At 38.5% G+C, this 15,064-nt stretch overlaps 1 protein-coding gene across 1 annotated transcript in view; it reads right to left on the bottom strand.

The window, feature by feature from the left end:
* ITGB3BP (integrin subunit beta 3 binding protein) overlaps positions 1-15,064 on the bottom strand; it is a 49,536-nt gene that overhangs the window by 34,356 nt on the left and 116 nt on the right. The window contains exons 2-3 of the mRNA XM_065409770.1: positions 9,372-9,414; positions 3,219-3,357 (exon numbers count right to left, since the gene is read on the bottom strand). Of these exons, the coding sequence (XP_065265842.1) occupies positions 3,219-3,357; positions 9,372-9,414 (182 nt within the window). The remainder of the gene's footprint in view (positions 1-3,218; positions 3,358-9,371; positions 9,415-15,064) is intronic.

The raw sequence follows: 15,064 nt of genomic DNA on the forward strand, positions 1-15,064 counted from the left end.
CCAGTCTGGATTGTATTCTGCATGCACATCTTAAATGTTATCAAGTCATGATCACTCGTACCTAAGCTATCATTAAGTTTTAGTTCTGCGATCAGTTCCCATCAAACTAACAAGGTCTCATACCATCAGGGGCTCGTTCACCTGCACACCTACCAATGTGATATATGCCATCATGTGCCAGCAATGCCCCTCTGCCATGTACATTGGCCAAACCGGACAGTCTCTACGCAAAAGAATTAATGGACACAAATCTGACATCAGGAATCATAATACTCAAAAACCAGTGGGAGAACACTTTAACCTGTCTGGCCATTCTATGACAGACCTGCGGGTGGCTATCTTAAAACAGAAAAACTTCAAAAACAGACTCCAACGAGAGACTGCTGAGCTGAAATTGATATGCAAACTAGACACAATCAACACAGGATTAAATAAAGACTGGGAATGGCTGAGCCATTACAAACATTGAATCTATCTCCCCTTGTAAGTATTTTCACACTTGCTTCTTATCAAACTGTCTGTACTGAGCCATCTTGATTATCACTTCAAAAGATTTTTTTCTCTTACTTAATTGGCCTCTCAGAGTTGGTAAGACAACTCCCACCTGTTCATGCTCTCTGTATGTGTGTGTATATATATCTCCTCAATATATGTTTCACTCTATATGCATCCGAAGAAGTGGGTTGTAGCCCACGAAAGCTTATGTTCTAATAAATTTGTTAGTCTCTAAGGTGCCACAAGTACTCCTGTTCTTTTTGCGGATACAGACTAACACGGCTGCTACTCTGAAAAAGGTCTAATAAAGAATTCCCCCATGTTGGCCGCAACACTTTTAGAGTTAAGAAACATCTATAATGTTTAGAAATTCCAAGGATGTTTTAGTAATTGCAGCATGAGACTTCCAAAATATGTCACTCAAATTCAAGTCCCCTATGATCACACAGTTTTTTCCCCTATACACTATAGATAAGTGCATAAGGAGGTGATCATCCTATTCCCTAGTGTGATCTGATAGTTGGTAGCAGACATCAACTAATATCCCATCTTGTACATGATCTGTTAGGGAATTGATCCATAAGCAGTCAAGATCATTTTCTTGCAAGTTATCAGTGACTCAGAAACAGGTAATGTCATTTCGGACATACAGTGCCACTCCCCTTCCCCTTTTGCCTACTTGATCCTTCCTAAATGGGTGATAATAATTGATTTTAACTTTCCATTCATGCAAATAATCCCACCAGGTTTCAGAAATACCAACTAGATCAAATTTATGCTAGTAAATGAGCAATTCCAGGTCCTCTTGTTGTTACCAGGCTCCTAGCGTTGCTCTTAGCATAGGCAATTCAAGAATTTCTTCTCTTCATGTCCTAAGCCTTCTTGATTTCGTTCTGAGCATCTCAATTTTTTGCTGAGTGCTCACATCTTCTCTCTTTTTTACCCTTCCCTTTTGTTATTAGTTTAACACTCTTCTGAATACTCTAGTCTGCCAGTCCCCTAAGGTGGAGGCCATCCAAACTATACAGCCCCTACTCCCCACAAAAGGTGGACCAATATTCCACAAAACCAAAACCCTACACCACTTACCTAGCCAGCAGATACATGAAAGAAAGCACAGGAGTAGAGTTAATTAACTGTACTTCTATCAGGGTGGATAAAAATCAATGATTTTTTTTTAAATAAAAAAAATCAGATTTGTTTTTATTTAAATTGGATTTTTTGATAAAATGTTTTTTGAGGAAAAATCTAAAAATAGTTTTAATTAAGATACATTATAGCTCAAAGATATCTCATCATGGAATAGGGATTACAAATTCTAATTCTAGAGTATGAGACAATATATTCATGTAATATTTAAGAAAAGTTTTGTAAATGAGTTCCAATAGTTCATGGATTAGGAACCCAATCTTATGGGGTTCCAGGGGCTTCTGTATAGATTATTTAGGTTAATCTTTCTATCTACCCAATGGGATTCAGTGCTCAGTCTAGAAGATACCATCAGAGATGCTTAGTTTTGCAGTTCTCAAACTGTGGATTTGTGTCTCCAGAGATAACGTTTGTTAACAGCAAAAATGTTTTTAAATAAATAAATATATAGAGGTGAGAAACAACAGACCTCAACCCTATTGTCTCTCTGCAAATTTGTGTAGACAGAGTCAATCCCTTACCTCTATCTAAAAGTGTAAAGTTTCAAAGAAGTTCAATGAATAGAAGATTGTTGGGGGCGGAATAGATCTGGACAAGGAGAAGAAGTCTGGAGATAAATGTGAGAAGGGAGGGACAGGCAGTAGAAACAAAAGTGAAACTGTTTGAGCAGCATATTCCAGAAGTCTTGAGGTCTTTCTGAGGGTAGCCTTCTTTGATTTGAGATCTACCATACCATTCTCTCACTAGAAGGGAAAACCTATAATGGCAGCAGGCCGTAAAAGAGACCCAGTTTGGGTCTCATCTATCTCTGAGTTGTGAAGAATATGTATTAAGGTTATAACAACTAACAAGAATGCACTTTTATGTAGAAATCCATGATTAAATCGAGTCTTCCTGACTTCAAATCCACCCTGACTTCTATATCATCTTTGATCAGAGGATACCAAAGCACCTTTCAAGTATTCATAAAGACTCAAAACCCCCACAAGAGAAGCACATACTACACGCATTTTACTGACAGTTAAACTGACATACAGAAAAGGTTAAATGACTTGCCCACGCTCAGTGGTAGAACTGGGAATATAGCTCCTCTATTCTAACCACTAGATTACATTGCCTTCCAAATTATTAAAACATGATTTCTTTTATAACATTCTCAGGTAATATGCAGCAACTCCAAAATATATGCTCCCTTTAATTCAGAAAAGTAGTACACACTGTCACTTTAAATGAAAGCTGGGAGTTGGAGAGAGAGGTTGGGCAAAATTTCATTGTTGGCAAAAGTTGGTTTAATTCCAGGAAGGAATGGAGTTGCCCCCACACATGCTAGTGGTTCTATATTGAACAAAGAAAAGAAAAGCCTTCTACAGGACGGTCATCATAATTACCTCAAAAGCTTACATTTATATGATAAGATCACTAAAAATGTTGGATTTCACCATAAAATTCAAAACTCCTTAAGAGAAAAAAGAAATCAGACATACCAGATGAGACATAAATTACTAAATCAAGACCCTGATTTAACCAATAACAAGAAATTTTTTGCAATAAGTAAAAGAGAATGTTCAACTAACCATTTGATAGACCATTTCCGAGCTTTTGTACATTATGACTTGTGGGAGATGAAAATGCAGTGATTTGGCATGTTCCTGTTGTTGGTGAATATGAGCTTAAATTTTTCTTTCTGGTCTTCAAAGGTGTTGCGTCATGTGGCTAAACAAAGTTTAAAAAAAAAGAATAAATAAATGTTGGTTCATAGGGAGGTCCTTCCATACCCCTTATGTAACCCTGACAATTCCAATCCCTCCCTCCAATTTCCATTCTCAATGCTTCACAATTACAGCCTCCACACTTCCTGTTAAGGCGGACTACACATTGCTCCCAGAACCAGTCAGCGTACAGTGTCTTAAAATGGCCCAATTTGCTAATGTTTAATCAAGCAGTATAGGCCAAGTTGTAACCGTATTTTCAAAGAGATTCCCAATTTTCAGTGTCCCCGTTTACGAACATCCCCAAATGTACACACAGACAGCACTTAAACATGCAAATTAAGCTGTTAGATGTCAACCTCTCAGCTTTCATACACAAGTCCAACTTGCAAGGTACCTAGAGATATAGTTGCCTAAACTGAGTGCCAAGTGCTCTTTTGAGCAGGTAGTCTAAAAGTTAATTCTATTGGGAAAAATAAGTTAATTTGATGTTACTATGGCATGCACTTTCCTTTCTCACCAGGATTCGTTATGGTTAAAAATCATGGTCAGAATTTTTAGACTTTTTGTTCCACTAAAGATTTAGCTTATTTTTAGCCATTTTTATCAAGTGTTTGATTTCCTAAAAACAAAAGAAAAATCAGTGTTAAGACAGCAGAGGTCAATTAAAACCAAAATTAAGTCTCTAGTTTAAAGTCATGTGATTACGAACCTAAAGGGAGTTGTGTACCAAACTAGTGGTCAATATTTTTGCAAGTGTTAGAAGAAAACACATTGACTGGAAGTCACTGGTACAGTAGAATCTCAGAGTTACAAACAGCTTGGGAATGGAGGTTCTACTGTATACATTTTGCTTCCTGGATCAGATGTTAAACTGTAACCCTGAAAAAATTGAGCTACACTGCATTACCGCTACACAAGAAATTAGGAATCTGCCTGTACATCAAGGACCTAAGTTCTGATGATGATTTACATCTTACTAAGGAAGAATTAGCAGCTTCAAGTAACATCAGTAATGACTAGGTCAAAAAGGAAACACACAAAGACACCATCAAACTCAAACAACACTAAAAAGAAAGCCTCCCACTTCACTAAAGCCAGGATTTCACCCTTGTATCCTTAGGGGTGATATAAAGCCCCTAGACACTTTCAAATGGTACTGCGACCACCAGTTTTTACCTCTGACTGAATTTTAAGTATTAAGCAACATGTGTAACAGTCAACACACAATCATATATTGACAACTTCAAAGTAAAATAAGTAACCAGCTGACCCAGTAATTGAACAAGGGGCCATAAGAATGAAACACTGAACCAACTGGAAGGTCCAGCTTCAAGATTTGCATAATATTTCCCTTCTATCTAGCAGCTTTCATACCAAAGGACCTCAAGTCACCAGGCAAGATATCTCTACTGTACACATTGCTGGCATAAAAGATGGAAATGGACTGGTGCACAACAGGTGCTGGAATAGTGAAGAGAAAGGGACATTTTGGCTAAGGCCATTTTTTCCCCCATAGATATTTTACTGAAAAAGTTTCTCATATTCAATTTTTAAGCCATTAAAAATACCACATGTAGGTATTTCACAACTTTTTCCTCTCCTTGGAAACAAGAGCTTTCAGAAAGAAACCTTCGCAGAAAAGCAGAATAAAAACCAAAGGTACTTTTTGTCATTTTTGTTGTTTTGTTACATTTAGTTTAGAAAGTTAACTTTGTTAATCCACACTTTCACAAATATAAAAACAGCTCACAAAATAGGAAGCAGGCTTCTCTCCTGTCACTACAATGTACTGTACACCACAAAACTCAATATCTATAATCTGTGTTTTTTCTGTGTATTACTCAGAACATTTCTTCAATTTCACACATTAGTTTACTAATCGTGTTTATAATTTCTTCAGTTAAGCACCATACATTAATGATAGAAAAAATAATTACAGGGCTATATGAATATTACACAGTTTTGACACCATGGATAAAATGTAAAATCACAGTCCTCCCCATTTGTGCTCATTAAAGATCCTCTGATACTTTACGTAGTGTTCTAGCTGATTTCAACTTGATTATCTGTATTTTGCTTACCTAAATTTCCCTGCAGTTTCAAATGAATATAGTATTCCTTACTTTTTATCCTGAATGTTGTTCAACGTTGCTGTGCACAAATGTTCTTCTGGGGAAAGAACCTCACCTCACCCTGACTCCAGAGCAGTGTAAAGGGCTCCAGAGATACGTTTACACTGCACCTGGGTGTGAACCTCCCAGCCAAGGCAGACAGACTCGTGGTAGCGTGCTAAAAACAGCTGTATGGACATTGTGGCTCCAGCAGAGACTCGAGCTAGTCACCCAAGCTCAAGCCCACCCAATCCCCTAGACTTGAGCTCAGGTGGCTAGTTTGAGTCTCCACCAGAGCTTCAACGTCCACATGACTCTTTTGAGCACGCTAGCTCAAGCCCCTCAAGTCGGTCTACCAGGGCTGTGAGTCTCGCTCCCAGCTGCAGTATAGACATACCCTGAAAGCCCATGACCCAGCCAAGGGAGAATTCCCCAGTGCAGGAACGTCTTGCATGCACTGGCATAGGAGCTGTACCTATGCTCCTAGGGGGGAGGGATAGCTCAGTGGTTTGAGCATTGGCCTGCTAAACCCAGGGTTGTGAGTTCAATCCTTGAGGGGGCCACTTGGGGATCTGGGGCAAAATCAGTACTTGGTCCTGCTAGTGAAGGCAGGGGGCTGGACTCGATGACCTTTCAAGGTCCCTTCCAGTTCTAGGAGATGGGATATCTCCATTAATTATTATTATTATTATTACCGGGGCAAGGCTGGGAGCAGGAGGGTTGTTTTGGGGGCAGGGCTGCTACACAAAAGTCTAAGGAGAAAGTACTAAGTCTAAGTTATGTATGGGGCCTCTTCAGCCCTCAAGTAGCCCAAGATCAGGAGGGCACAAAGGTGGCGGTAAGACACTTTTGCTGCTCCCTGCCTCCCCCATATTTATAGAGAAGCGGCTACATTTCAGCAGTGGGTAGAATAACGTGTACTATCAACTAGTTAATATTTATATATTTACATGATTCTAAATGTTTTTCAGACAAGGATACTTTCTTATGGGGAGCATCCTTGTTGTCACAAGTCTACAGAGACAATAACCATGAAAAAAGGAGGATGGGTGAGTATCAAAATGCCTAATGGTCAGTTATGTAGCAACCTGCCCATAGGAGAAGTTTCTTCCTAACTCCAGGCAATCAGTGGTTGGTTTATGACAGACACATACGGGTTTATGTCCCTATATTTTCCTCTGTGTAGCTTTTTATGAATATTCTCATTATGCATATTAATGTCTATTTATTTATTTATTTCTAAGTTCTTTGCCCGCAGCTGTTGGTGAGGTTAAATTCCACAGGTTAATTATGTGCGGGGTAAGAAAAAAAAATCCTTTTCAGTTTTAAATATGCCGCCTTTCAATTTCATTGACTGTCCTCTTGTTCTTGTTTTATAGGAAAGGATAAATAAGAACGCTCAATTTACCTTCCCAATAACATTCTATCCTGTCCCCTCTTCTTCATCTTCTTAAATTAAACAGTCCCAATCTTTTAATCTATCTTTATACGAAAGCCTTTCCATGCCGCTCATCATTTTCACTATCTGGATATGGACCCCTTCTCTTTCTGTAATTCCTTTTTTAACAGGGCGACTAGAAATGGACATAATTTCAGATGATGGAACATTGTTTTATAGAATAGCCTCATATTTTAAGTAGTGCTTTCTATCTCAGTCCTTATGCATTCTAACATTTTGTTTGCTTTTTTTTTTTTTTTGACCGCCTTTGCAGACTGAGCTGAAGTTTTCACTGAACTACCCACAGTGATACACAGGGTTTTTTTCTGAGCAATTACTGTTAGTTTATAATACTGCAATTTTTATGAGTTGATCTAATTCATTCTTCCAGTTTGCATTATCTTGTATATATTAACACTGAATTTTGATTTGGTGCTCATTCATCTAGCTTTCCTATATACCTCTGAATTACTCAATCTTCTCCATTGTTTTGAGTAGCCTAAATAATTTTGTATCATCTGCAGATTTAATAATTTTATATCATCTTTGCATCCTTTATTTCCAGTTTATTATTTTAAACAACCCCTGTCCTAGTAGGAAACCTTGGGCTACCCTACTGCTAACCTTTTGCCACATTAAGATGAACTGAGCCCATTACTGCCAGTAAAGACAGTTTTTCAGATAAATGTTAGTTACAAAATGCTATCAATGGTACATTAGGCATCTAACCTACATCCACTCTGTTTTGCAATATGGAGATCCTGTGCATCCCCACTGAAGCCTCAAGGGGCCCTCTCTGTTTAACCTTGAATGCCTGACATTGCAGCCACCATACTTCTGGACATGAAGGAAGCCTCCTTTGAGCATCTACCTGGGAAGAGAGTTACTGCAGCACACAACCTCTGTGGCAATCAGCGTAATACCTCTATGGCAATCAGAGTTTCTCTTCAGCTGGGCAAATCCTTATGATGTCATATCAATATTACACAGTTTTAACCACTCATTCCTGACTTTTTATATACAGAAGCAGAGGTCACATCAGGTGAGGGCATATTGGGAGACGTTTGGCATTTTGTGGCCATGGAGATGGCCCCGGGAGACAAAGGAGAAGCAGCAGTATGGGATGGGGATGCAATCTGTGCAAGAGGAGAGGTGCCATATAAATGAAAACTTTATTGTATAGTCACATTACACTTGATAGCCCCCCAATATAGAAACGACTTCAAGTGAATATTTTAACCCATCATATTCTGAAAAGCTGATGTAAACAAGGGCTTTTATTATAGTCATTTTGCTGCAAAAGGAGAGTCTAGTCTGAAATGCAATTCTTCTCTGTTAAAACACTTTTGTTCCCATCTCAGAAAAATAACAGCTTTAGGGTAGAAAAAAACTGTGTTTAATTTCAGGCTGGACCACTCAACCACAAAAATGCTACTCCGACCCAAGAAACAGATGCAAAATTACAGTCACAGCTGCATTCTGCGCAGAACAAGTTGGGTAATGGTACACTAAACTGCTAATTAAATTGCTAATGATTTTTTTTAGTGCCACTGCGGTATTTTGCCACCTTTATTTAAATAAAAAAGTATCCAGCAAATTTTTAAAATTGCAAGTTTCTATTCTGCTAAATACCAATGAGACTTCTCAATAGGTATCACATATAAACAAATCTCTCTAAAATGACATAGCCATGTGGAGATTTACCGGAGGCTCATTTACTGACCAGCTATTTTTTCTAATATACTTTTCCACTAATTTTCCTTCCCTTTAAGGCTACCATCCTCATGAACTCCTCCGTGTTAGTGTTTGTAGCAACACCCACTGTTGGTACGGGTGGATAATAAACAGACATATGTCATGACATGCTGGCACTGGGAATATACAATGGCTGCATTTACAAAAAATAATAGCAACAGTACAATTTTATTTTTATTGTGATAACTGTGGTGAAATTTATTGCAGCGTTAGTATTTTATTGTTTCATTATGCCAGATTAGCTGAGGGATGTAATTATATCCTTGACATAAAAATGCTCTTAATGTTTTCATTTCAATTTTGCAGCTTATAATATGAAGATTATAGCATTATCATAATTCCATATTGTTATATGTACAATTAGATGGCAGAACATTTGCTTCCACAGTTATGGAGCTAATTTCTAATAAATGCTTTCAACAAGGATCCTAATTCATTCAGCTCTTGGACAAGTAGTGAAGGTAACCAAAAATATGCCTATTTCTCCAGTTATAGCCAATTTCTTCATGCAGATAAATACTTCACTTATTGACAGGAAATGTATACAAAAAACAATTATTTCATGCCAAAGATTTTTAGTAATCACTTCTTCTCCTTAGTGAGACTTTTGTAGACTGTCAGCCAATCTGCTATAACATAACCCTAATGAAATGCTGTGTATTTATGTAAATTCCATATAATTCCAATCACAAAACTGAATACAGTACTTACATTTTCTTTTGCAAGGGTCTCCAACTTCAGTGCTCTCTTAACTCTGCAAGCAAAAGACAGACAAGTTTTACACTCCTTCAAATACAAAATGTCTAGTAATAAGATCCATTATCTGTGGTCTTAAAAGAATTATATTTTCCTAATTATGAATGCATTAAATCTTCTATGCATTAAATGCTACTTTAGGGAAAGTAATTTCAGATACAGCAAATTTATTAACTAATTCAAAGAACATGGGACAAAAAGGTTGTTTTTTTGGAAGCTGGAACACAAGTGTTTGTACTAAAAAACATCCACCTCTACACTATTTACCAGTTCAAACCAAGATTATATATTAAAAAACAGGTATTAGTCTCTTTCAAACAAAATGCCAATAATTAAAATAACTATACACAAGTGCACTCCAACTTACATACCTTCTGGGTAGATGTTATAATTATTTTGCCATTAGTAGAAATAATGTATTAAGTATTTAAACATGGATACAGCAAGGTGAAAAAGGTAGTTCTTCCCATCATTTTAGCTCTTAACATGATTCAATGCTGCCAGACTATGACTTAACTGGGGAACAGATGCTCTATGTCTTTACAAGTCCCCAAACCATAAGAAACTATTTTCTAGTCTTCTTCACTATACTGATTCAGGAACATGCCAAACTCTCTCTGCAAAATTTGCTCTGCTGAACTGGATGCCCAGCTGTTAATGACAACACTAGGAAAGGAAAGCTGAATATTTATAATTCTTATATCGTACAGCTGTCTTCTAAAGAGCAGTCATCAAAATTTTATTGAATGCAGGCTAAATACTCAAAGGAAAGAAAGGTCAACATAAATTAAGACTATTTTACCCAGAGACAACTGCAACTTAAGTGCTTTCTTAAATCTTAAACAATAGCTTAAAGCATTATATAAAGTAACTAGAAAATTATAAAAATCTTTATAAAGTCATTCTATAAGAACTTTACTCATTCATTTTGGATTAAACAAGCTTTGGAAAATGCACTTTACTTCAAAATGTAACTGCACAGATTTCACCTTGTAAAAGATTGTTTTGACTCATTAGCAAGTAAGATGACCTCATTTAAAATATACCCTTGTTTAGAGTGTGCCACTGTTGGAGTTTCAAATGTGAAAGCATCCAAAAAATGAATTAAAAATGCATCTTGAAATATTATTCATGTAATTTTTGTATGAGATAACACTGGTTTACAATTATCTGTATTTTAAAAAAAGATAATAGCAAAATACTATATTAAAAAAAGCCAAACATGTAAGATTTACAGTTTCTATATTAAAAAAAAAACCAACAAATTTTTGCCAAGGGACAGTCAAAGGTGTAACAGTTTGATGGAATTCTTTACAACGTGTGTGGAGTTTTTTGTTTTTGTTTTAATATAGTGACCCATGTTGCTTAAGGAATGCAGACTCCATTATATCTTCAACCCCAGTGGCAGCAGAAAAACATTATATACATTAATACATTCTCTCGGTTAGGGTGCTCTGGGGGCCAATGTATTTGCATGTTATACTAAGGCATCCCTTCCAGCCCTACATTTCTGATTCTATGTTATGATGGAAGTTTTTATGATGGACTTCAAAAGGAGCTGGAAGCCAAAGTACAGCAGAATCTGGACTTGAGGTAGCTTTATGATGAGGTCAAATGAAAAACTGCATGGAAATCCTAAATTATAGGGATTTGGGAAATTTCTCGGAGAAAAAGTTGTGGAATAGTCAGCCCCATGTTATTTAAAATCTGTCAGATATTGTGTAAAGCAAGAGTTCTAGTCGGCCCAAATTTGCCTCTGTTGGCCTGTGGAACCTCTATAAGCCCCTTGAGCTATGCAGCTTTAGAGGCAGATTCTCACGTAAGTACTTCTACATCAGAAGAGGCTGCGTAATGCCTTCTGTGATCATCTAAGCCTTGCATTTTCCAGTGAAAGCATTAGATTCTATCCCACCTGAGAGTATCCCCTCTGATGCCCTAATGAGGGGCAGGTAAATCACTAATCAACTATCATTCAGTCAGGATCATGTAAGACTGGGGGTCTTAAAGTCCAAACCACTGTCCTTGGCTAAAAGCTCTGAAACAAAGTTCATTTGGGAAATTAAAAAGGAGCCCCACTGGGCCACAGGTATCTCCCTCCCTCCCATGTACATTCAAAAAGATGCCTATGGCGGAGAGGAGAGAAAGCTCAACACAATCTAAACCGTGGAAATGAGAACCCCACACTACTTTATGATATAGAGGGCGGTAGCATCACCTCCATTAGTTCCAACTCTCTTCCTGCCATGGCTGGACAAAGTTACTACAGCACCAGGACAGTAGTAAATGTCAGTCTGCACAAGTAGGGAAGAGGAAGGAAAAACCAAGCACATGAAGCTACAGTGTACAAGAGCTCATTTACCTGAGACCCCTACCCTCAAGTTGATCCAAAATCTCCAGGGACAGAGTTCATTTTGTTTTCTTAATTGTGCACTGTAGATGGTGTTGAATGTTTATGTAAGTATATACATACTGGTAATTGGTACTTTACACATAATATTTACCAATCTAAAAAAAAGTTATAACTATAGTTTGTTATAACATATTGGAAAATCCCTTTAGGCCAGATTGAGAGTCTCTTGCTAACACTGGTGAGCATTTACTTACAAAAGTACTCCTATTTACTTCAGTGAAAATATTCATGTGAGTAACTGCTCATCAGAGAGAGTACGGGTTTCACCATCTAGCCCTTGGTAAGGAAGTGAGATTTTAGTCTCCTGGTACACTAAGATTTTTTTTTTAAACTTTGCATGTATTTAAGCAAATTATAAAAGAAATAAATTGAAGATGAGTGAGGAAAGGTATTTGCATGAGGTGGTAATAAATGAAGTAGTAGTATATGGCATGATGAAGTGTCTGTATTGCTTAATGGAAAATTTATTCTGAGGAAATCACAATGCATTTTTGGGTGTTATATAGACTCCATTGACACACACTTTCAACCTTACTATTTTCTAACTCACTTTATAGAAAGACATTAAGTTTTACAAAAACGTGGTATGGTAGGTGATTAGTATTGCAGGGAACTAAGTATAAAGAGGTCACACAGGAGGTCACTGATTGAATCACAAGCCTCAAATCCCACTATATCAGTGGTTCTCAACTTATTTATCATTGTGGGCTGCATATGCGGCCCACAATGTGTTACCTGGGCCTCAGGGGTTGGGTGGCAGGGCAGCAGCCCAGACGCCAACCACGGACCCCCACAACGCAGGGCTGGGCAGCTGCCTGACCCCAACCCCGGAACTTGCGGGGCCGGGTGGCTGCCCGGATGCAACCGTGCTGGGCAGTTGGGAACTCCGCGGGCCGGCCTTTAGCACACAGCTGAGGTGGGCTGCAGCTGTGTGCTAATTAGGCCGTGGGTTGAGAACCACTGCACTATACCATAATCCTATTCTAAGTAATGACAGCATGAAGACATTAATAAGGAAGTTATATTTTTAGTGTGAATACACCTCTCTCATTGTTAGTGGAAATACAAAAACATACACTCAAAAGAATCTTTTATTTAGTTTCCACCCTGAATACCAGTGTGAAAACAGCATTTAAACTGAGGAAATCTGTATTTCATCTTTTTATACAAATGTGGGTTATAAAATTTTCACCCCAATGCATTCTGATGTCACAGTAAGACAACATAATAAAACTTCACAATGTTTTAGTTGTAATTGACTTTTCAATTGGCCACATTGCTAAAATCTCTATTTGGCTCTTAGTAGAGAAATAACTAGATGGTATTTACATATGTTAGCGAAACAGGAAGAACTAAAGGGAAAAATGGCATATCAGCTGGGAAAGCTTGAAGAAAAAATATTACTATTTTCCAGGTTCAAACTGAAATGTAAAAGACAATGTGGAAGAAATAAAATGAGGAATGCACTCAAGTACTGCAATCCAAGGCTAGTAAATTTCATAAGAAGTTTAGAAAGATTATTGTCTGAGATCGCAAATTATTTAAGCCACACTTGTCTTCTTTCAGGTTCTAGAATAGAATCATAATTTGGGCTTGAAGAAACCTACTTCCAATGGTCGACAGGAAGCTTTGACTTGACTAACAAATGTTGGGGCCTAAGTCATCAATTACTGAAGAATTTAAGCTTTCATTAAATATAAAATCTAATCTAAAGAAAATCTATAGTTGCTAAGATAACTATCTGTGATCAGACTGTGAATGGTTGCAGTGTTGTCTGCCCAAGTCTGCAGGCAGACTGCTGCAGGGCCTCTATTGCTACTCACAGCCTTGCTAAGCAGCAGTGAAATTAACAAGACTTGATTCACTTTCTCCACTGGTATTCAGAAGCCTCTGCTGTTGGTTGGGAAGTTACCAACAACAGGAGAAGCAGGAACTAGAGCTACTCAGACAGAAAGAATGTAGAAAAAAAATCTGTGGAAGCATAGTATAGTGGAGATCAACCCTTATAACGGCAGCCAGGAAGAGCCCAGAGCAGCTGTCCACTAGAACCTGAAGTACCAATAGTGGGTGTTACAGCCCAACAGCTACCACTATTACATCTCAAGCAGCTGCTGTCATTTTCTCACTTTCATGGGCATGAAGAAGTCACACGCACTTTACCACCGTGTTCTTCTACATCACCATTTATCCAAGGATTAATCATGCAATAGGACACATTTCGGAGGTAGATAAGTAGCAGCTTCATCTGGGGTACAAAGAAGTTAACTGACTCGCCCAAGGTGACTTGGGTGGGAAGACTGGTAATAAAACTCCCCTACTAAAATAACCTTGCCTTAAAAAAAAATCGCCTTTGGGTTAACATTATATACAAAACTGATATTTGTAGGAAAACATTAGTCAAATAAAAATTCAGAGATTTCTGTTTGTTGTGGCAGAATTAACTATGTTTTAAATCTGCTCCACATTGACACGAAATATCCCACCCACGTTCCAAGTAAGGGATTTGCTCTCGTGTTCTGAATCAAAATCTCCTTTTCCACCCCTGCTACTGTGCAGTGAGATGTGGGCTAGTAGCAGTCCTCATGGCTGAATTTTGGTGGCACTCTCTGTAGAAACACTTAACATTTTCAAACTGGGGTAGCTTAACTTTAAGCACTTAAATAGTAACCTGCTTCTCAGAGGCGCTGAGGACTCACTTAACTAGGGTGACCAGACAGCAAGTGTGAAAAATCAGGATGGGGGTGGGGGGTAATAGGAACCTATATATGAAAAAAGACCCAAAAATCAGGACTGTCCCTATAAAATCGGGACATCTGGTCACCCTACACTTAACTGCCGGGGGTGCTACAGGGAATGACCACTTATTTAGGTGCCGAACTTTAAGGCACCCAAATTTGAAAGTGTCTTCACACACACTGGCATCTGTGAGGGGCTCAGCGACTCTAGGGGAACCCTCCCCTTAAAGGGGCAGCTTATTTAGCTGGTAACTTTAAGCAGCCAGGTTTGAAAGTTTTGGCCACAGCCTGTACAGCCCTTTCCAAGTTGACGTGCAGATGGAAGGGACTTAAGGCTCGATTTCAAGTCAGCGTTCGTGTCTCCCAGCTTCTGCCCCCCAGCTCTTGTCCCCTCGCCCCCAGATCCTGTCCCCATCTCTTGTCCCCCCCCACCCCCAGCGCCTGCCCCCCCCCCCCCAGCGCCTGCCCCCCAGCTCTGCCCCGTTGCCCCCAACACCTGCCCC

Source organism: Emys orbicularis, chromosome 8, assembly GCF_028017835.1.
Source record: "Emys orbicularis isolate rEmyOrb1 chromosome 8, rEmyOrb1.hap1, whole genome shotgun sequence".
NCBI lineage: Eukaryota > Metazoa > Chordata > Testudines > Emydidae > Emys > Emys orbicularis.